This window comes from Rhodnius prolixus, unplaced genomic scaffold (genome assembly GCF_049639745.1).
Source record: "Rhodnius prolixus isolate KJV_2025 unplaced genomic scaffold, Rpr scaffold_6, whole genome shotgun sequence".
Classification (NCBI taxonomy): Eukaryota; Metazoa; Arthropoda; class Insecta; order Hemiptera; family Reduviidae; genus Rhodnius; species Rhodnius prolixus.
The window spans coordinates 3,675,628-3,698,859 of record NW_027411634.1 but is presented as its reverse complement, the minus strand read 5'-3'; the positions used below and the strand labels follow the sequence as shown (position 1 = coordinate 3,698,859).

General features: G+C 32.4%; 2 protein-coding genes and 1 long non-coding RNA gene across 5 annotated transcripts in view; 2 read left to right on the top strand and 1 right to left on the bottom strand.

The window, feature by feature from the left end:
* The first annotated feature begins 216 nt into the window (after positions 1-216).
* On the top strand, positions 217-4,321 carry Hap40 (Huntingtin-associated protein 40 kDa). 3 transcript variants are annotated; one of them, XM_074142291.1, is made up of 8 exons: positions 329-422; positions 565-651; positions 735-781; positions 1,333-1,520; positions 1,606-1,819; positions 2,436-2,538; positions 2,617-2,738; positions 3,687-4,321. In XM_074142291.1, exons 2-8 carry the CDS (start codon positions 587-589, stop codon positions 3,860-3,862), a joined length of 915 nt encoding a protein of 304 aa, XP_073998392.1. In that variant the 5' UTR covers positions 329-422; positions 565-586; the 3' UTR covers positions 3,863-4,321. The 3 variants fall into 3 exon arrangements, with proteins under 3 accessions (XP_073998393.1, XP_073998392.1, XP_073998390.1); XM_074142289.1 differs by having other exon boundaries at positions 333-355; XM_074142292.1 differs by lacking the exon at positions 565-651 and having other exon boundaries at positions 217-355.
* A 5,778-nt stretch (positions 4,322-10,099) lies between these two features.
* Positions 10,100-18,512, bottom strand: LOC141461339 (uncharacterized). The gene is made up of 4 exons (XR_012462771.1): positions 18,228-18,512; positions 16,083-16,418; positions 11,569-11,754; positions 10,100-10,710 (listed from the first exon to the last, which is right to left on the bottom strand). It is a non-coding gene; the product is annotated as an uncharacterized lncRNA (long non-coding RNA).
* Positions 13,912-23,232, top strand: part of LOC141461337 (uncharacterized) — a 219,519-nt gene continuing 210,198 nt past the window's right edge. Inside the window, exon 1 of the mRNA XM_074142294.1 lies at positions 13,912-14,517. The gene's annotated coding sequence lies outside the window, so the exon portion shown is untranslated. The remainder of the gene's footprint in view (positions 14,518-23,232) is intronic.

Genomic DNA, 23,232 nt, shown 5'->3' with positions numbered 1-23,232 from the left:
AACAAAAGATTTTATAAATTTATCATTTAAACTGTATACTAAGAATTTGCTGAGGTAATCAATTTCACCCTACTATAGAAATATACACCTAATCCATGGTTGTTGAACACTTGTAAATTAGTTTGGACCAAAAATAGAGACTTAATCACCACATAGTTTCTTTGATAAACTTAATCAAGAATTCTTTACCACATCCTCCACTTCCCTGTACTTTTCTTTCACATATTGATACACTCTAACAATGACTCGAGAGGTTCGTACAAGTTTATCAGACCACTACTCGTCTTACCCGACATCACCTGCTACCTAGCGGCAACTAGATGCAACAGATTATCGGAAGGTTTTAAATGGTTACGTAAGTAAAGTTGTATTCGCACAAACGCAATCCAATATACTTATGCCCTTAAGTTAATGCTAATATGGTAATTTTATCAAGTGTAATGTTTAACACTTAACTTATAATTGATAAATGAACATTTAATTAAATTATACTATCAAATGTAATCTATACAGTTAAAAGTGTTATGGCCAGTTGTAACATGTGATTCATGCATTTTTTTGAAGATTACACCATCCATCATTGGAAATGGGTGAAAGAAGTACATCTGACTTTCTTACACAATACAAATCGATATCAAACAAATTAAAAAAGTTCGTTTATTGTTAATTAGTTCAGTTTCCATCAGTTTATTCCAATATGTTTCAAGTAAATAATCGAATATGTTCAATTTTAGGCGATTTTTGAGGAAACCAAATGCATCCGAACCAAGCGATCAATTTGGTGAGTTTTATTAATTATTTGGTTAATGTAAGAAATTGTGGGAGTTTGCTTTCTGCTGTTGATTCTGTTACAGTCTAATTCTGTGCAGAAACATTCCAAGATTATGTGAGGAGCTATATAGCGAAACCTCAAATTCCCACTTTTTTGTATGTTCATTTTTGGAGTTATTTGGAGCAGTTCAATTGATTTTCATATTGCTGACTTCAAAAAATAATTCTGGGAAGGTAGCTTCTTTTAAGAGTTCATGTTTTCCGTAAGGATAATAGTTTTGTTTAACCTCCTAAAGTAATGTGTTTTACTATCTGACACTAGTCTAGTCAGGGATACCTTCTGTCTTGAGGGAATGGTTATTAAGCAACCAGCACTCGTTGCTGGCGAGGATCAGCACACGACATACAACTTCATCACAATAGCCTTGGTTGGTCAAGGCAAATCCAACGATAACGGTCGCACTATTGCAGTAACTGCTAATTTTGTCACACGAGGCAAACAGAGACTAGAAAACCCATTCGTGATTTATATTTATTTAGATTTAATTTTTTTTTTTGCAGCAACTCTCGCTGCTCAATGTGAGAGATGTGATTTACCTCAATATGCAGGATTAAGTTGGCTAGCGGTAGCCAAATGTGAATCTTCACTAGGTCATGTTAACGAGGAAGCATCCGCACTTGTAAAAGCTGGCAGATTATACATTCAGGCGGAAAACAAAAATGTAATTGGATGTGAAGAACATTTACAGGTTTGTATTTTAATATTGCAGTAATTAATTTGGTTCTGATTTTTGTTTACTGAGAACGTGACATTGTTTTTTTTTTTTTTTTTAGGGAGGAATAAGCTGTTTGAGTCAAGCAGAAAGATTATGGGGAGATGCAAGTCCATTGGCGGCTGCACTTTGTCTAGAAACCGGGAATACTTTGAAACGTATTTCACCACATACTGCGTGCGGACATTTTGCAAAAGCTAGTACACTGTTTTCTGAATCGCCTCAGTTACAGCTGATTGCCTTAGGAAAGCTAGCATCAACTCAAATTTCTATTGGTATGTAGATAGTGTGTATTGTGATATTACAAAATTTTATTAGGAAGGACAGATATAAGGGTAATTTGGTAACAAGTATCGTGTAAGAGAATGTATCAAGGATTTCTTTTAGAAATTCGCTCAATGAAGTAGGTTTAATCTCTGGGCTACATATTTTGAAATAGGTTTGGTTAGATTTGTAAAAAGCAAAGTTATAGAGCCAAATCTACGGCTTCTGTGAAGTGTGCAATGAAACTTTCGAGTATACGTCTCGTATGAGAAACGATGAGCCAAAATCCCCCTGAATTTCGTGAATATTATGTCTTACATAATATTTAAAGCTGAAAGTGTACAGCTGTTCACTCAGAAACGTATCTGTTTCACCGATAATTATTTAGAAAGAAAAAATCGAATACTAAAAAAAAGCAAGCGTAGTGGAGGTGGTTATAATCTTTGTTGGGTAAAGAGAGATCTTCAATATTGAAATGCTAATAGCGCTTTAAAGTATGTTGTTATTATTATAATATAGGTGGTACTCTAAAAGAGCTTAACTCTGCAGACATCTGAGTAAATCGCTTTCTCATAAAAATTTCACTTTAAAAATATTACAGAAAATATTCATGCTTAAAATTTCCAGGTGACTATCATGGAGCATTACAAGTATTCACGGACATGGTGTCGACAGTTAACAAAATTCCCAGTCAACCATTACTTGGTATATATAATGATGTTTTAGTCCGGTAAGAGATTTAAATATTTTTTTCCGTCAAATTTTTTGGATTTAAAGAAATTAAAAATAAATTTTTGTTTTTTTCTAGTTGTGAAATTTCAAGAATATTATTAATTTTATTACTTAGGCCATCTCCGCAGAAAATATCCCCAGATTTAGCTAAATTAATTGAAAAATATACTTGGATTGGTGAGCCTGATAGTAAAACTAGTAAGCAGTTGTTAAATTAATATTATTCATTTGAATGTTCGAAAAGTTTTCGGCCTTGTTTTAGTTGAATGTATTCATATTTCTTCCTAGGCCTATAGTTTTAAAAAAAAAGTACAATACGACCGCCTGTGACCTCATTATTTGATTCGAAACGTTTTCCAGTCCAAAGTTTCTAAATACTTTGGAATCGGAGGAAGTCAGAAGGTGTCAAATCTGGTTAACAACATATATTTCAACTCCCATCCTATTCCTTCATCTAATTAGTCCAGAATCCCTATTTTTGCATCCCAGAGAATGGAGTCCTCTTTTTTATTTATCGCTGTTTCGATTCTAGCTTGTAGTGTTAGTTACATTTGCGGTAAATCAATTACGTTCTTTTTAAAACAATTCAAATATTGCTGGAAAAATAGTTTTCGCATTTGCTATTAGATATATCGTTTAACCAATCTTGTACACATTTTCTCATACTTAATTCTATGATGTAAAATATGCTGCACGCTTTCTTTCGATGTGGCTGACATAATACCGTATCGAACACCTTCTCGATGTTGCAGTTTTTGGGAGCACCATCTTCAAGTAAAGTTTAAACCCAGTCTTTCCCATTTTTCTAAAAAATCCATTCCTTCAATACTGAAAATGAATAAGAGGGGATTCCTTCTTTTTGTAAATCTTCAACTTAGAATTAATTTCTGAGGGCGATAAAACGATCAGAATTCCAGTTTATCCATTTTTTTTTAACGAAATTCACGTAAAACCTATCTTAAAACCACCTTTAAAAATCCATGTAAAGAAAACTATTCAGACAGATCAAGTGGTCCGTTGGGCGTATGTTGTTTGAGTACGCATATCGTCAAAAACAGAAAGAAAATTTCTATACTCGGCCGATTACTTTTCACTTTACTCCCCAAGCAGATGGTTAATTTAATAATATTTTTTTTCTTTTTTTAGTTTCCTGGCTTGGTGAAGAATTATTTTTCCTTTTACAATCACTTGTAATGGCTAGCCAGTGTGAAGAATTAGAAGCAATCAACGAACTTGAAAGTGATTTATGGAAATACTTTAGCAATGAACAGAAAGATCTCTTACTGGCAATTATTGACGATATGAAAAACTCCGAGAGATAGATATGAGTAGAATAGATTAAAAAAAAGAAGAAGTATTATTTAAAAAATAAATACAATAAAAAATAAAGTTAGCCAGATAAATTATAAAGATAAAAAAGTATTTATTTATTGTTATTTTTTAATTATTTGATTGTTATTTTTTTTAATTATTTGTTATTTTTATTTTTTTGATTTGTCGCTCAAAAAGTTTTTTTTTTTTCTTTCATTAAAATTTATGTATTCATCTAAAGGAAAGCGTATGCTTTATTAAATGAATGAAGTTGTAATTTTTTCAGTCAAGTATTGTTTTAATTATGTTTTAAATAAGATGTACAATGAGTAATAACTTATAAATGAGAAATGTATAATAGAATTTGTAAAGTTTTATTTTATTAAACTCAGGTGCTTTATAGGTCACAGCTTAAGACTGTTTGTATCTTATTTTTGATAATCAGTTACGTCAAACTAATTTTTGCATATCCTGAAGTTTGATCTGAACACACAGAAAAAAAAAAAAAAAAAAAAAAAAAAGACCAAGGCGTTGTAGCTGTGATCATTATTTGTTTACAAAATAAATTTGTGGTTAATAATTATTTGATTTAGAATTTGTTTTAATATTTGAAGAGAAAGTATTAAGTAATAGGATCGTTAATCAAAAATTCTGTGAAAACTATTAAACTTTTATGTACAAATAAAAATTTTATACTGATTATAAAAAAAAAAAGAATTGGAATAAAAAAAAATTAAAAACTAAACTATTCTTATTATTTAAATTAAGATTTGCTGTGAATTTATATAACTAAAAATCACACATACTGTAATTAATCCTGACCAAAATATATTTAGATCCTAATAATAGATCGAATTAGTTTTGTTATATTAGGGAGAGAGTAGACAAGGAACAAGGAGGAGACACTACCGTTCAACAGATTATTTTTGTTTAAATTTGGCAATTTCTTTGCACATTAAATTTCTATAAGTATTAAAACTGTCCGGTAGGACAGTTGTATAAGGGTTGACCATCAAAAACTGCACGAAAAAGTGTAACGTTGAAAAACACCCAACTTTGACAATTTTTTTTTTCCTCTTTTTCTATAAAAGATAAAATTCCCAAATTTTCTTTATAATGTAGGGCAAACCCTCCTTTATGACTGTAATTTTTTTGCAACCACCCAGACCTAATAGATTTCGAGAAAAAAGTTGCCGAAAATGAGCAAAAACGGCTTTTTCAAAAAATGTTCTTGTTCTTGTTCTTCTTCTTCTTCTTCTTCTTCTTCTTCTTCTTCTTCTTGTTGTTGTTGTTACCTTTTTTGTAAACAACGTAGCGCCTAAACGCGTGAACCGATTTTCATGAATGAGGTGTCATTCGAGTCGGAATGTTATGTAGATGTGCCTTTTGGGGGTCTCGATGCTGCACATCGAATGGGAGAGGAGTTAGCCCCCTTTATGTAAGGCCCCCTCCAAAATTATTATCATTAATTACTCTGTAAATCTTAGCCCGATTTTGATAAAATTTGGTAGGATGACAGGGTTAGGGCTCCCCTACGTAACATTAAAGCGACGATCTGCTCTTACACTTGTAAAGGGGAAGTATAGCAATCGTTTCAAATTATCGAAACGTGAACCGATTTTCATGAATAAAGTGTCATTCGAATCGAAATTTTGTACAGATTTGCACTTTAAAAGTCTCGACGCTGTGCCTCATAAGGAGGGGAGTTTGCCCCACCCAAGTAAGGCCCTTTCTAAAACTATTATTACCAATATTTCTATAACGGTTAGGCCGATTTTGATAAAATTTAGTAAGAAGAAGTGGTTAAAGCTCCTCTACGTGGCTGTGAAGTGCCATCATGCTCTTACACCTACTAAGAGGAAGTATTGCAATCGTTAAAATTTTCAATGAGTGAACCGATTTTCATCAATGAATTGTAGTTCGATTCAAAATCTTTGCCTCTTTGCCTTTTAGGGAGAAGTACTGTAATCGCAGTTTATTTTTCTTACTCCTCTTAAAGGGAAGTACTGAAATCGCAGTTTAATTTTGCTATTTACGTACAAATTACCTTCCTATTTTATTCAAAACGCTTTCTCAAAAAAATTGTTATTGAGGATGGCTTGGGGACCGCAACTATAATCATTCTTTAAAAAGATCTGTCCAGTGGTAGTAACTCCGACTTAACACCTTTTCAGGTTATAATGATAAAATTAAATTTATTATTCCCAATTTTAATAAAATCTGTAAAGCAGATATGTAACTTTGCAAAACATACAAAAAAGAAAATCTGTCCAAAAGGTACAAAAATCTCTTTAACAAAAACTTACAGTTTAAAATGTTAAGTATAAGGGTTGATTAAACGCCAAAAGGTACACAAATCAGCTAGTACCCAACATTTCATTAATACTTCATTGATATTATTTTAAGTAATTTTACTACATTAATTTTCATTAATATTTTTTTGAATTTATTAGATGTTTCACAGACCCTTATGCTGGCCAGTTCATTCATTTTCTTTTTCTTTTTTTTTATGATTTAAGTCGCTTCAACAACTTCAACAATCTGCGGTTATTGGCGCTCGCAGCTTTTTTCAGTGCACTGCCGGCCTCCGGACAGTGTTCTCTCGTTACAGACAACTCTGTCCATCACCCGGACAGTGAGCTGTAAGAAGCTCTTAGAAAGAGAAAATCTAAGGGTCTGCAGCTGGATTCGAACCCGGAACCTCCACGTGGGAATCCAATATGCTAACCGCATAGCTAATCCCTTCCCTTTGTTCATTCATAATATTTTATTTTTTTGTTATAATTATGATAAAATGTATATTATATTTTCGTAATTAAATAGGTACTTTATTTTAGCTTTATTCCAAATTATTCTTCTGATTTATCTTTATTATGCTCTTTATTCTGAATAGTCACATATATCGTATGTATGTACATGCACGTTAAAGTAAAAAAAGACAAAGGCAGAGTCGGCTACTATTTAAATTTGAATCACGGATTTAAAACAATATTTCAGTCTAGAATTCGTCTTTCCGAAGTATTTGTGAGCACAAATAACGCGTAGGTAATATCAAGTAAATTATTCAGCAATAATTATTCATTTCTCAATTGTAATTTAATTTAGTCCCTCTAATTTTACTTATAGTAAAATACTGGAATAATTATGTTAGCTGTCATAAAAATATGCATATCTTATTTATCTTATTACAGTCAATCTAAGTTAAATGGTGTTCTACTTGAACAAATATTTTGTAGATTAAAATGGCCAGCATAAGGGTCTGTGAAACATCTAATAAATTCAAAAAAATATTAATGAAAATTAATGTAGTAAAATTACTTAAAATAATATCAATGAAGTATTAATGAAATGTTGGGTACTAGCTGATTTGTGTACCTTTTGGCGTTTAATCAACCCTTATACTTAACATTTTAAACTGTAAGTTTTTGTTAAATTAATACAGGTAATGTGACACTAAAGCGAAGTTTAACCGCTCCCCGGACACAGAACTGCCATAAGAAACAATGTGTTCTGTGGGAATGGAAATTGGTTTGCAAAGAAAATGAGCACCATCCAAAATGGCAAATTTTTTATTTATTTATTTTTCATCTCAATGACTTAATGTTAATTTAAAGACTTGTGGAAACTTTTCTCAAAATATGTGTGGGGTCTGAGCTGGGATTGAACCCGGGCATTTTAAATGAATATAATGGAGAAAGAATGAAAATTGAACGAGCATAATAACTGAAAGGATCTTTGCTTGAAAAAAAAAAAAAAAAAAAAAGTCTAGGGAGATTACTTCGTTCGTCTCGAAACCTCAATTGAAAAATTGAGGAGGCATTGGCCCTTCTTAGGATGTAACATCAAGGAACGAAGAAAGAATATGTTTCAAATAAAACATATTTTACACATGTATTATTATAGAAGTTTAACCAATGCTTAAGCCGTTTTCAATTAAATCCTCCTGAAAAAAGACATTTCCAATTGGCTGATTCTTTTTATTTGTAAAATACACTTTTGTTTTTGGACTCAGAGGAAGTCAAAAACGGAGATAATCCGGTAAAGCTCAAAATCGAAAGTTAGCATGATGACAAATAAGAACAAGTAAAAACATGAGTTTGTACTTCCGTATTTTTATTTATGATTTAGATTTAGTTATTAAAAAAAAAGAGATTATTTTAAAGAAATTAAGATGAATTTAGAAGATACAAAATTTTGATGCCAAAAGAGCATTTGTTTTTAAATTCTGCACACTGTTATTGTAACGAATGTAACACCTAAAATATTTTGTCTACAGTTTAGAAATAGTAAAATGGGCATTTGTCCCGTTCTATATAAATATCCAATTTATTAATTATAGCTTAGTTATACTTGGCAGCAGTTTCAACATTGTGTTCACTAATTATTTTTTTAAAAAAAAGACCAATTTCCTTTGTTGCAATGCAACAATAAAAAGGTTAATCATCTTTAAAGTAACATTTTTTTTCCGTTGATTCTCGGGTAGGTGCCAAAACTTGAGCGAAAAATCTTTCTCTTACAATTCCCAAGGTATACAAAACTAATTTTCTTCATACTCCGAATAAATAAAGACATAAATTACAAAGAAAAACACCGTACATTACACTGAAATGTAATCTCACATGGAAGTCTACACCAGTCTTTTCCCGGGAACGGCTCTAAAACGAATTTTTCTGCAATGTATAAATCTGAGTGTGTTTTTATGTATACAGGTAATCCTAGATACCATTTTCGAGTAAATCTCAATCTTGCTGAGCAAAAATAGTTGATACCAAAATTCTCTACATCTACCTGATCAATATGCTAGTGGATGAAAGTACGAAAAAATATAGTCAGGGAAACAATAAACATGCATACTTTGACGGATAAAATCAGTAATATTATCCAGTACTATAGATCTAACCACAATTTTCAATTTACAATTAATAATTGCATTCTTACCTCAAGACTTGTGCAAATTTAATTTTTTTTGTTGGTTTAAAAGAAGCATTAGAATTGGGACGAATCTGGTCCCTGAATGCCACTAAAAAGAAATATTGTGAAAGCTCTGGGATCAGAATTTCAGGACTAAAAATGATACCCTTTATTAACTTAGAGTAAACTTTAGTTTGGCAAGCTAGTATTTCAGCCATATATCTTTGTCCAGCCGAGATCAAAAGAAGAATCATCTAGTTCCAGAATCATCTCAGAATATCCTGACGGCTTTACAGGCTATCAAGTCTTTATAAAGATTGGTAAAGATTAGTAGGAACTGCTTAGAAATTCGGACGAAAAATATGTATTTCACGTATGGATCTCAAACCTTCGTGATACAGTAGGAGCAATGAGGCAGAAGTGCTCTTGGACTACAAATCCACAGTTCTGACGGGATTAAATTTGAAGACGAACTGGCCAAGGCAAATTTTCTACCTCTAAACCTCTGTGAAGAGTTCCCAAGTGTAATCTCGCAAAATTCTTGTTATTATTAACTTTGGGGCAATGACCCAAACCCAATTCCTGTGGCAACCTAGAACAGTCGTCTCTTTTCACAGTCAATCTTTGATTTTTTCGCCATAGACCAAAAGAAAAAGGCATGACCTACAATAGGAAGTTCTTGCTTTATGCATACCGCCGATTCTTCCTATTAGTAGTTGTAATCGCCTATTTTTTCAGGCGGGGCTTAACGTCCAACTACCATTTACTAGGTGTCGTGGACGGAGGCGACTAGCAAACGTACTTTACTATTTCTCATTTAACCATTAAATAAAATCCAAGACCGAGAATCGAACCCAGTACTACAATGATTCTTCCTATTAAAACTTGGGGCAAACTGCGTTTTACTCTGTCTTCTGGCAAAGCAGAAGTTAAATGGTGTATCATCTTATAAAACACTTGATAAGGACCAATTTTTGTATCTAATGAACCATCAAGAAAACTTCCTTTGTTTAATAACGTGACCTTTTTAGTATAATGTCTACACTTCTTTTTTTTAAGCGCATAGACTGCCGCAGTCATCATTAATGGTTCAAGTTAATGTTGTCATTTAACCTCCCATTTATTGAACTAATATCACAGCTAAGGTTAATCTAAATAATTAGTTAGTTTCTAGTCTATGAGGTTATTTTATGTTATTTTTTTGTAGGCCATATTTAAAATTGACCCATTAAATATATCAAAACTACTATTTCCATATCTGTTTTGTGTTCACAACTAATGAGAGATAAATATGGAAATAACTTGGCCATAAATACCATATAAAATTAAAGTCTTGGTAACTTTTGTAATTTCTTACGCTTTATTTTCAACCTTGGCAACAGTTTATAGTTTTGGCAATACAGTAGAATAGAATTTGATAATAGTTTCATCTCTTACCATTGTGAACTATACATATGTATCTTCTGAATTCTATAATAGTATAAAATTCATTAGCTATCTACATAAATGTCTTCAAAAAAAATTATTGAGTTTCATTAGGAATGAACCGGATCCTATGATGGTACCCATATGAAATTTAAGTAACTTGTTAAGTTTTAGTTTTAGAGATATTTAGTCTGGACTGACATATTTGTTGTAAACACATGCTTATCATTTTTGTTTTTTTTTTTAATACTATTTCGACCACAGCGTCATAAATCAAACGCAGTTACTACCAATACCATGGAAATACAAATTTAGTAAATACCAAACCATTAATAATAACAAAAACATTATTGAAGTGAAATTGCGGTAAGTGCAACAAACTCCAGCTGTCGCCCTTAGATTCTTCTCTTTCTAGAATGTGCCTCCTTAAAACTAAATGTCCGGTGATGGACAGTTGTAACGAGAAAACGTTGTCCTTATATTTGCTTAGCTCCGATTAAAACTCCAGGCGTTAAGACGCGCCCTGAATAAAAAAAAATATATATTAATGATTTATTTATTGGTACAAAGGGTCGTCCCTGTTTACCATGGAGACTTATAGTACCTTTCCCTTTGAAAAGTTCTAGTTGATCAAGCTTTCCCTCTTACCGAGATTCACGGTTCCACCTACTAGTTCTATTTGCGACTCGGTCACAGAATCTACAACCTGACAGCAATCTAGCAACCTAACGCCATCAAACAGAAAGGCCACTTCCTCCTTCATTTGCTCACACAATTTAGTCCAGAAGTTCTTACTTAATCAGCCCTTGCTCCGTCAAGGCCGTGGGGCTATAAGGATAATTGTAGGCCTATTAACCGGCCACTGCAGGCTCAGAAAACACATGCATCGTATGGACCTGGCAGATGATAGTCTTTGTAGATTCTGTGAGGAGGAGGAGGAAACGGCACTGCACGTGTTGTGTCAGTGTGAGGGGCTTGCCTGGGCTAAGGATGTTACTACTCGGGGAGGAAAAACCAAGGCCTGCAATCTTTACCCAAGAGTCGCTTTCCAGAATTAAGAGTCTGATTAAACGGACGGGTCTGGAAGGCGATCTCTAGAAATGGGAGCCACAATAGATCCAAAGGAGTCGCAGTGGCTTGGGCCTTAAAGGCTGCCCTATTAGAATCTTAATCTTACTTAATCAGCCCTATCTTATTTTGCAGAAAGACTATTTTTTTTTGTGGTTCAAGTGAAACAAACGTTTTGTACAACTTTTGGATAAAATTGAAATTGCCACTTTGCTAAATCGATTTTTTTTTCCAGTTATTTTGTGCGATTATCGAAAACGGTTTCAATGTATGCTCATAGTATCTTATAAATTTAAGTTTTGGTTGCTAATACCTTCTTAATATTTATGAGCGAAATTTCCAAGGATATTAGTCCACCGGCTGTCTATAGTTTACTGGGCACACGCCAAACAGTTTCATTTTGGAGTTGGACGTAACTTATCTTCATGAACTTTCCTTACTCTTATCATTTTATAGCAGTTCTACCAATTATCTTTCTTCAGATAATAAATATGAACATCTGTAAAAATAAAATAACAAAATGAGTATCAACCAAACAGTAATCACTGATTAAGATACGAAAAATAAATCAGACAAAGAACAATATTCTAAAAAAAAATGTATGAAGTTCGAAAAAATAAACGTTCCTCCTGTTTTTTTAAAGAAAATCTAACTTAAAGTGGGCGAGATTTGAAAAGATTTTGGTCCAGGACAGTCCAAATTGAATGCTCTAACTACCAACCTACCCAAAGTAATTAGATTTTTCGCATAAAAGGGAATGTATAACATATTTTAACTTCAAAGTCTTTTTTTTTCAATTCTTTTTTCTTTTACATTGATTTATTTTACTGAGTTAACTATAAATTATGTCCGCTATGTTTAAGCTAACCTTAAACATAAACTCAAGTAATGCGCACTTTGAAAACAGTTACTGGGCTATTAACAGTTATTTACTTCAGTAAACAAGTTTCTTTTTTCTTTTTTTTTATAAATAATTTCTTTTTTAAATCTCTTCTTATCTAAAGAATGAAATAAACTTTAGTTTTAATCGACCAAGAAGGTCGTGATTTTTCTTTTACACCATTCTGTTGTCCACTAGCCAAACTTGTTCAACATTCCGATGTATGTTTGGAAGTTTTGAGATATGTACACATGGTCAGCAATATATTTAGACAAATATCTAGAAAACAAAATATCTGAGTGAACCCTTAAACGACTTCTACTTTAAATATTTTTTAAACATTTAATTCTTTTTTTATCCATATTTAGTTTGAAAAAACTTGTACACATCGATGAAATGAAGGCTTTCAGGGAAGCCAATTCAAATCCACCATCAAGAATTGTCCAATTTTGCTAAAATTGGTTAAGAGTAAAAGTTACTCAGAATAGTTGATAGTTTACAGAAGAAATGAAGCGCCACGGTCTCCGAGTGGTAAGAAGTCTACAACATCTATGATACATTACGGTACTGGATTTGATTCTTGGTCCTATGCCTTGGATTTTGCTTGCTTTGATGGTTAATAGTAATGAGAATTCAGAATATCCCAATTATCCCTTCAAACAATATCCTAAATAGAATTTTCCTAGAAAAAAATGATTCCCGAAAAAAATTGTTGATCAATATGAGCATAGAGTTTGTATAAAGAAAAATCATTGTACAGTCGAGCCTCCCATAAAGGACACCATTTACGGACAGTTTTTGGATTTCCCCGTTTTACCCCTATACACTTTCTATATAAAAGAACCTCCGTCTAACGGTCACTCTACATAGCGACCGCGGACATGATTTTGGGGAACGAATTATATGTTTCACCTCCCCACCAACGACCATCTTATTATTAAAAGTTCGTTTGACGCGGTGATCCAAATAATTATCCCCTCTCAAGTTTTTGTTTTTTTTTCTGGTTTTTCCTAAAGTTTCCTATATAAGCTACTTACATCTTGTACCATTTTAATCATTTTTCAATATAACTGTGGACGAACAATATTATGTTTTCCGATATGTCTCTCAAACGAAAGTGGTTAAGTCTAGAAGAGAAAATAATTGTGTTGGAAGATTTTGCAAAAACCAATTCGAGCCATCGTCAACTTGCCGAAAGGTTTGTTCTATTTTTCTAGTAATAGATGGTAGTATGATGATAATTTTACCATAAATTATTATTGTTATGAGTAAATGTGATGATTATTATAAAAACTGTTATAAAAATTATTAAAGAAGTCAATAATATGTAGTTTTTTGATAAATATTTTGGATAATTAACAAAAATTAGATGCATATTCTAACGACCACCTCCAAACAGCAACCACTTTGCTTTCCCCCGAAAGTGGCTCGACTGTAGTCAATTTCGAAAGAATCTATTTAAAATCAAAGGAGGAAGAGAGTGAGAGAGGTGACAACAACAACAAAAATTACTCTACGCTAAGACACTTTCCAGTAAAAGCCATTTTCTAATTGTACATCAACAGGTATTTGTTTTTAAAGAAAGGGCAAGCTAGTTGTGTTAGTGTATTTTGGGGGGGGGACGGCAAGGCGCGCACATCCCCCCCATAGCTTGAATCGATGAGGCGCTTTATATCTCTACAAGCCGCCGGCGGGAGGCTCTTGGCATGTCGAATTCCCGCTCAAACCACCTTGTTCACAGTGCGCCCGCCCCCTTCCCAGTTAGCGCGCCACCTATGCGGGGGTGGTCATGTGCTCTACTATCCTCGGCTGGGATAACTACACTGCCCGAGGTTCGGTTCAGTTTCCACTCATCTGAGAGTGCTCCTGGTCGGTCGGTCGGTTGTGTATGAGGAATATACGGCGCATGTCTTGCTTCGCCTAGCGTATGGTTCTCTTTTTGTTGTTGTGTATATTTTGTGTATTTAGTGTAAGTGTGTGTTTCAATGTGAGTGAGTATATGGCGCACCCGAGCGGCATCCTTTGTAACTCAGTAGTAAACAAAATAGACGGGGTTAAGGTAGTACGTTTTTCTAAAAACGGAAAATAGTTTACACTGTATTTTTAGCGATCGTCATATTGTTTTAAACAAAAATTTGTTCCCTAATACTTATTGCTGTTCCATTTTATTTAAAATTTTAAATTTATTTATTTTTTTAAATATATGTAATTTAAATTTTCTGTGAGTTTAAATCGCAAGTTAAACAAATAAGTTACATAAACTTTTTGAGGCATGTGCTTCAATTTTCATCAACAACGTACGCTATATCGTCTTATCAGTGAAACAGTACATCATCAACTTTAATATCGTCAACTTCAGTTACTACAATTGAGATAACATAAGTAAGACATTTTCTTTCACTTTTTTCCCTCCCAAAAAAATATAATACTTTATTTTAAAATTTTATGTATTCTACAAAATAATTTTTTTTTTTTTTAAATTTATTAATTTTTTTTTCAATTTAATTAAAGGATTGTTAAATGAAATTGGTGAAGGCATGCCCATATACCTGGTAAACCTAATTTACGACGTTTAATTAATTATATTGGCTTTTGCCCAAATCTTTTTCTTTTCTTGAAAAGGTTAATTGTAAGTTTTGTAGAAGCTCTTTTACAATTAATTTATTCTTCAAAAATATTATTGTAAGCTTAAACACAACTTAACTTAATCAAATTTCAAATTAAAAGTTTCTTTCCTAAAACTTGGAGTTATAAATAAATTCTAATTACTTTTTTAATATTGTTATAGAACAAAACGATTTAATTTTTAAAAATTCACTACATAAAAGCTTCCCTCCGAAGACCATAAACAAAAAAATATTTTATTTATTTCTTATATTTAAGGCGCGTCATCACCTATGGTCATTAACGTCAGGAGCTTTTTATTTTCAGTACACTGCCGGCCTACGTACACATTTCGTTACTGTCGAGGAAGTGAGCTTAAAGAAGCTGCTAAGCTTAAAGTTGCTGTTTAGAACTCAGAACTCTTTATTTTTATTCTATCTAACTCAGAACTCTTTATTTTTATTCTATCTATTTTAAGTTTCCCTTACTAGATAAGAATGAATGGAAACAACGCGTTTTTTTTTCAATATCGAGGGTACGACAAGATCTCTGAAGAAGTGGATTGTCCACTTCCCTCTGCGGCGAAAACAAGATGATAAAAACAAACATAAGAGGTTACATATTGAAATGACATTTTAGAATTGGGCTCTACTTTTTCCTCCTTGAACCTCCCCAAAAATGGGTTTAATTCCAACATCTGTTTTGAGTTCAGGGAGTCAAAAAAAAAGGGGGTTATGAAAATTCATATTTTAATTTGTTCTCCATAAGGTTTTGGTCTGCAATTTAGGGAACAAAATAACAGGAAATACTACAAATTGAAAACTGGATTCCAACGTTTTTCTTAAAAATTTTTTATACAAATTGTCCTTAGGTTGATCTACATCGTTTATTTCAAATACTTTTCCAGGGCACTTGATGGATAAGTGAGGGATTTTAAAGTTTTGAGTCTTATTGCATTATGAAAGAAGGATAAATGTGAAGCTTTTGAAGAAAATTCAGAAAGCACCCCATTACTGAATGAATTTTTCCACCGTTTTTATAAATATTTAGTAGACAATACCTCCCACAAAGTAAAATTAAATTCCTACGAAGATCCCTACATCATTTTGTAGATACATAGATTTATAAATTTTAATTCAAAAATTTTCCAAGGAAAATTCTTTTTAAGGCGTTTGTGGGAGCGAAAGATTTGGGCCTATTTTAAAATTGATTCGTTGTGAATACTAATTTCCTTCAGTAAAATGAATATTTATTAAAACTAATGTTGCCTAAAAATTAATAAAATATTAAAAACGATTCAAGACTTGCATTTATGCAGGAATTTAAGTGAGTGATCTGCTTACTCTGTCAGAAACTGAACTGGGTATGTCTTAGTTTTCTGTAAATCGGCAGCTTCCCAGCTTTTTTGAACGGGAAGGTGAATTGTCATCAAGGAGCGATGATTCCAGACAGCGTATTACCTGTTTTTTCATTTTTCTAGAATGTCCCCCACCGATGTGGTCTCAAAATATAAAATCGAGTGATATGTGTTGTAGTTGTGGAACAGACTTTGGTCTAGTTAAGGGCTGATGATCCAGGCTTCAGAATCATCATTTTGTTTTTTAGAGCAGTCTTAATCCAGGCTTCAGTATCTTCATATTTTTTTTTTTTTAGAGTAGTCTTTGTTTTTACCTTCACACCTACAATATAATAATAATGCAAATAAGATTTGAACCTAGTACAAGAATGACATCTATTTGACAACATATAAAGCCAAAAAAGAAAAGAAACAATAATATTCAAGAAAAACAAAGAAAATTTCTTGATGTACATATAATAAAAATAGGTTTTTGTATTAGATGTTTGGCCAGAAAATATGTTCTTTGGAACTCAATACTCCGTCCTTCAGTCCTATAGAAGGTACTACGTCACTGAGGGTTAGTGAAATATGGACAGGCTAGGCGATATCCCATGGGATTACCAGGGATATATCTCATGTGCCCCACTATCCCCGTTAGCCGCTAGCATGGGTATGTATGTACTTCACTTCAAGATTCTTATATTGAAAATGACGGCCTTTCACTGTACAAACAACCAGGAAGTAATGGAATTCTAGTGTGAATTTTTCGCCTAGAATTCTCCGTACTGTATAATACTATAATAAAAAAAATTGTCCTTAAAATATCTAATTTTTAATAAACTTTTCTTATCTTAAGGTGGCGTAGTCCAGACAATAAGTAAGCAGTTTTTCTATTGCTAGGTAACATTGGATTTGCCCAGTTTAACTTCGAACATAATGTATAGAAGTATAGGAGTTAGAAGTTAGTGATCCGAGAAACTCGAAGAGTGTAATCTATAAATTGCCAAACTTTTTCACGTGCCATGCTTTTATCCAGAAAAAATTTAGTTACCACAAAAGTATCTTTTATGAGCAAATTAGACGTACCAAGCTACTACACTTCAGTTGAGGCACTTAACATCAATTGAATGTATATTTTGTTGCAATTATGACACCTCAGTTACTTGATAAAGTCAACATAGAATGAAAAACAAAACTAGAATGAGTTCATGAGACAAAATCAAAGTTCCATTGCACATAACATTAGTAAAAACAATATAACAGCGTAACCAGTTTAATGGGAAGCATGAACTTGATGCACTCTATTAATACAATTTTAGAAATGTTTCTGTTATCTTTGATTGAAGTAAGAATGGAAAGCATCCAAATGCTGACAATTTGTGATAACATCTTGTTTTACTACCTTTAATAAATTTGGAATATTTTCTGAGATAATTAAATTAGCTCTTAAAACATTGTCTTTGTTTTCAAAGATCTCTATCCAAAAATCGAAGAGAGTATAAAATCTATTGAAACACCAATTAGCAATAGATTATAGAATTCCATCATTTTAAGAAAATGCTTTTGACTTTCTTTGACTGCTTAAATGATGTATCGTATTGATCTGTTCAGGTAAAAGTAAGAAGAAAAGTTTCAACTTAGTTTTTTTAATGCTTTCACCGCCCCCTTTATTATAAAGAACTCTCCCAAATTGAACCAGAGCCAACCAATGCCCCCTGAGTTAGTTCATCGCCCCACCAAAATGATATCGCCCTGTTTGAAGTCCTATGGTCTAGGACTTTGGCTCTTCTAACACCTTTCAGTTTTCTGCTCATGGCAAATACTACAACAGAACTCTTATCCAGATTCAAGGATAATCTGAGGCCCTTTAGATTCAATACAATGAATATAACTAAATAACAGTCTCTTATGCTTAAGGAACACTTCCCTTAAGTGTTCAAGTTTCAATGATTCAGAAAATGAACTCTAAATCTAACTTAGAAAATCAAAATAAATGAGACGAAAAGGCTACCCGTTCTAGGTTAGGCAGGTGGTTGAATTTAAAATATTTGATTAACTTGACTTTTTAGAAGAGTAGAAACAAAACTTATAAAATGCATTCTAATTTTACTTTTTACAGATTACATTGTTTTTATACAGATTTACTTACAATGTTTTTTTTTAACTGGCGATGTAGGTAATTTGGTGAAGTTTAGCTACTACGTATTATGCTAGTAAGTTACATATTAATTTTCTGCAATGTATTTAAAGTTAGCAAAAGTATTTTCAAGAAAAACATTATTTACTAACACAAGAAGTTATTCACCATATCGCGCTGCTGTAGGTTAGTATTTTCTAGAAAAACATTAATTACTAACACGAGAAGTTATTCACCATTGCACGTGTTGTAGGTTAGTCCAGTCCGAGTCCAGCAAGAACAATAAGGTTTCTCTTAGGTTACAGTTCAGGGATGCCTCAAAGTTTCTAATTTAAATAATAAATTATAAATAAGTATAAAATAAATTTGGAATAATCTGAAAATGAATCTTTCTTATTGAATTAGTTGACAACTTTTGGACAATGATCCCGTAAAACTCCTCTAAATAATCTAAAGTTAATTATCTCACTTAAATTAAAATGTCTTGAACCTCTAGTTAACGTCCTCACAATGACTGTATTATGCCAGTAGGAACCCTTTATTTACAAGTACTTTGGTACTCTCTCGATTTTTGGAAAGTAAGTTGTAAGAATGATGAATAAAAAGAAGTTTTCTGACACTCTGTCAAAAGGAACTCTTGAAATGGAGATATCATTGAAGTATGATGGAATAGAATTTTCATGCTCACCAAAAAAAGATCGCATTGAAGGGCCCCCTCAACATTTGCATATATCCCGTGAAATTTTTAATTTTGAATCACTTTCACACGTTCGCAATGTGGTTCCTTTTTATTCAGCCAATAATACAAATTTAAAAATGGAATATTTTCGTACTAAAGGTTGAAAATCATGTTATGCCCTAGGAGATTTCTATGTTATCCAGTTGTCACAGTGTATTTTCTATGTACCTTAGCATATAGACGTCGGGAAAAATAACACATATTGGAGAAATTGTGGGTTGTGTTGTTTTGTAAGCGCGTTACTTTGCAACATCCGAATATAAAATGACACATTTCACTTATTCGAATGAAATATAGGGCGTTAGTTCATACATGTCCGAAAGTTTGTCTTTTTGTGTTACTGTTTTTACATTATTAACTTTCATAATCCAATGATATTCAGAGATGGACACTGATTAAAAATACAATTAAATCATTAATTTAAATCTAATGGCGTACTGAAGCTTAAATGTCAGTTTGGTTTGTAATATTATCTCAATTAACAGTTTCGTCCAGAGGGTATGTGTCGCATTCTATCAACTTACTTTTGAATGGATATTTTCTCCTATTTGTGCATGCAATTCTATTGCAAGAAAATTCAATGATATTCGTAAATTATGGTAAGAAAAAGTCTTGTGAGTTTTCAGATGAGCTTCTTTTCATGAGAAAGTAAAGTGAAACTGTCGAATATTGGCGAAAACTGTTCGAAAACGATCTTAACTTAATAAAAAATTTCTTGAAAATTGAGAATGATATTTATTCAAATAATTTTTTAGCATTTATTTATTTCACAGTATTCTCGTAAGAATAATCTTATTTCTAAAATCGCAAAAAAGTTATTAAAATATGAGAAAATAATGAAAGTAATATAAAAATGAGTGAAAGGTATTGAAACACTATTGTTAATACGCTTTGATGAGCCCATGACTCGTTTTCATTGTGTGGGGCGTGATTACACTAGAGATGGGCGTGACTACACAGAGGTGGGCGTGATTACTCTAGAGGTGGGCATGACCCGCCCACTCTCTGCATTGTGATTGGCCAATACTTTGAACTCAATAATTTTAATGAAATAATTAATTTAAAAAATTTTTGACAACATTTCTCCCATAGGTATTTGATAAACTTTCGAATAAAGCCAGAAAAAAAAATCCCTTTAAAAATACGATAAATAATATTTCTTTTAGAATAATACTTCATGTTTTACACAATTATAGTTAACAGAATCAAAAAACTTCATAATTTGTATTGTTTAATCGTGAAATGGATAAAAGAAAAATAAGCTTGATAGCCGCCATTAAATAGGAGGTAAGCTTACTTTACACTCTATCCGGTGGAGAACTCTAGCGGCAATTTCTGTAAACATAAATGGAATTTCTACATTCACATTTAAAACCATGTTGACGACTCACTAGACTTATATAGGACTATCTTACATTCATGTTTAACCATGTTGACGACTCACTAGGGACTAGAGTTTTATAGAAGTATCCTACACTCACATTTAACCATTTTGGTGACTCTCAAGACTTATATAGGTCCACCTTCCACGAATATTCAACCATGTCGACGACTCACCAGTCTTATATAGGATTATCTTACACTCACATTTAACCATGTTGGTAACTCTCAAGCCTTATATAGGACTAGGATCTTACACACACATTTAACCATGTTGGTGACTCTCAAGACTTACACAGGTCCACCTTCCACGAATATTCAACCATGTTGACGACTTACCAGTCTTATATAGGATTATCTTACACACACATTTAACCATGTTGGTGACTCTCAAGACTTATATAGGACTAGGATCTTACACACACATTTAACCATGTTGATAACTCTCAAGATTTATATAGGACTAGGATCTTACACTCACATTTAACCATGTTGGCGACTCACTAGACATATGTAGGTCCATTTTAGACTCATATACAACCATGTGTGACTCTCATGACTTATATAGAACTACTTTCCACGAATGTTTAACCATGTTGACGACTCACCAGACTTATATGAGATTACCTTACACGAATATTGAACCCTGTTGGTAACTCTCAAGACTTATATAGGTTTACCTTATTAAACTCATTTTGAACTTATTTTGTATAGCATTAAAGGTAACCTACTGCACATCTTCATGTTGGTGAAGGAAGTAATTTGAGATACTTCTTTTTCACCTTTGCTAATTCCACCTCTGGTAGGACCTTGTTTTGTAGGACGTTGCTGGACTAGTAAGATCCCAAGTAAGGCTATATTGCTCAGTTAATTTGTGAGTAATTATTTCAAACTTATGCACACGTTACAGTAAATCTCCACTTTTACCTTGTATTGTACCAACCTTAGTTTGACTTGTCACTACAATAGGCGAATACTACATTAATTTAACCATCTTTTTTTAACTTTTTGAATCGACTTAGATACTCATTGTGGATAGAGAGGATGTGTTTCATTCCTCATTTATCAGTGTTTCCCGTGAGCTGGTAACACTTTGCAAGTTGAAAAGTATTACTTGTTACTCCTCCGGTAAACTATCTATTATGACTTTACTAATTACAAAGACTAAAATCATGGCGCCCACCCACAAGTTGTATTATAAAAATTTAATTACTTAAATTTGGATTAAATTAAAAAATAGATCTTCACTTAAAAATTCAACGTTGAGTTTTTACTGGATTTATTTAGTGATGGGTGATCAAAATATATTGAAAAGGTTCTAGAAAGACTCGTAGAAAGGTTGTCATTTCATTTTTTACTTTCATTTATTTACAGAAATGCGACGTACTCCTATTTTCAATATCGAATTATCACCGGGAAATAAGTTTTCAGGTCTTGTGAAAAACATACCCACACACAAAAAGGTTTTTAGAAAATTTCCTGAAGAAATTTATGAAGAATATTTAAAAAAGAAAAAATTGGAAAACTTAAGTCTGGTTTTGGGTACCTCTCTGGGAAAGTGAAAATTCAACAGTTCTTGCAACCAAAAGCAGCAATTTTACTAAACAGGTTTTTCACTTTTAAAAAATGTTTTTTCGAAACAATTTTTTTTTTACTTTCTCGTGAGGAAAATATTGGGAGAAAATTTTCGAAACTGAATTTTTTTTTTCGAAATATCTTTTTTTAATTCAAAAATGTGTTCACAATTTTTTTGTCAAAAAATGACAAATAACGAAAATATTTTTACTTTATTTTTTGCGGAGGGGCCTTCTTTTTTTTTATAACGACTCAAAAGATTTAATTTAATCTTGGTATGCACATTGCTAACGTGTCTTTCTAGAACTTCTATTCGAAACATTTCCGCCCTCCTCACAGAGATATTTGATTTAAGGCTGCTCCAAGAAAAATTGTTAGATAAATAATGTTTCCTCTAACGTTCCATTTACGGCATAAACACTTATAATGATGATTAAAAAGGGTTAAATGTATTCGTTAAAAGTGTTAAGAAAATTTCCAAAAACATGAAGGATCTTTGTACTAAATGGGCGTTCCAATTTTTTGCGAGACTTTTTTTGAAAAATCTCATTTAAGACTTCCTGAATACCAAGGTCAGTATTTAAGAATTTTAAAAAAGAGGAAATTGAATCAGTGTTTGCACTTTATATTTTATTTATTTATAGGTAATTTTATTAAACATTTTATTTCTTTAATTCAACTTTAAATCAAACAAAGATTTTTAGGTAATCCAGTCATAATCAGATTTAGCCTGAAATTCTACGCGCTTTGTTATTACGCAATCTATTCGCCATTTTTGTTTTGTTTTGTTTGTTTGTTATCTAATCCAATTTATTTGTTAAAATCAGACCAGCTGGCGGCATTGTATAAGTTGTTACGTCAGAACTGAATACATCGTTTATTGAGTAGGCCCTGTCTCTACGATAAAAAAAATAAAAAATTTGTAAAAAAAATGTAAAGACGTGGTGAAATTTAGAAAAATTTAATTTAATTTAACAAAAGATTCTTCAGAAATTAATTTACCTTAAATAGGGGGGGGGAAGGCACAAGAATTACAGAAAAGAACCATCCAATCCCAAAATTAAGGTCATCTTTTTGGTAAAACTTTGGCAGCAGGCTAGTGCGGGACTGTTTGGAAATACTGAGCAGAATTGGGTGCTAGCCTAAATACTCTTTCTAATGTTGATGTCTGGTCATTAGAATGCTCGTTTGTTCCTTTGAGAGGTTCCTGAACAGTTCCCACAGGACCTAAACCCCCCCCCCCCGCAGGTGTGGTTGAAGGAAAGTCCCAGATTAGAGGATAAAAAGTTTATTAGCGGCTACACGTCTAAACGTATTCGCGGG

Bases quoted from the DNA above. Each gene is read 5' to 3' on its own strand.
- Hap40 (XM_074142289.1), top strand. The intron at 1,820-2,435 runs GTATGTAGATAG...TAAAATTTCCAG, and splicing joins ATCAACTCAAATTTCTATTG to GTGACTATCATGGAGCATTA. The intron at 2,539-2,616 runs GTAAGAGATTTA...GTTTTTTTCTAG, and splicing joins TATAATGATGTTTTAGTCCG to TTGTGAAATTTCAAGAATAT.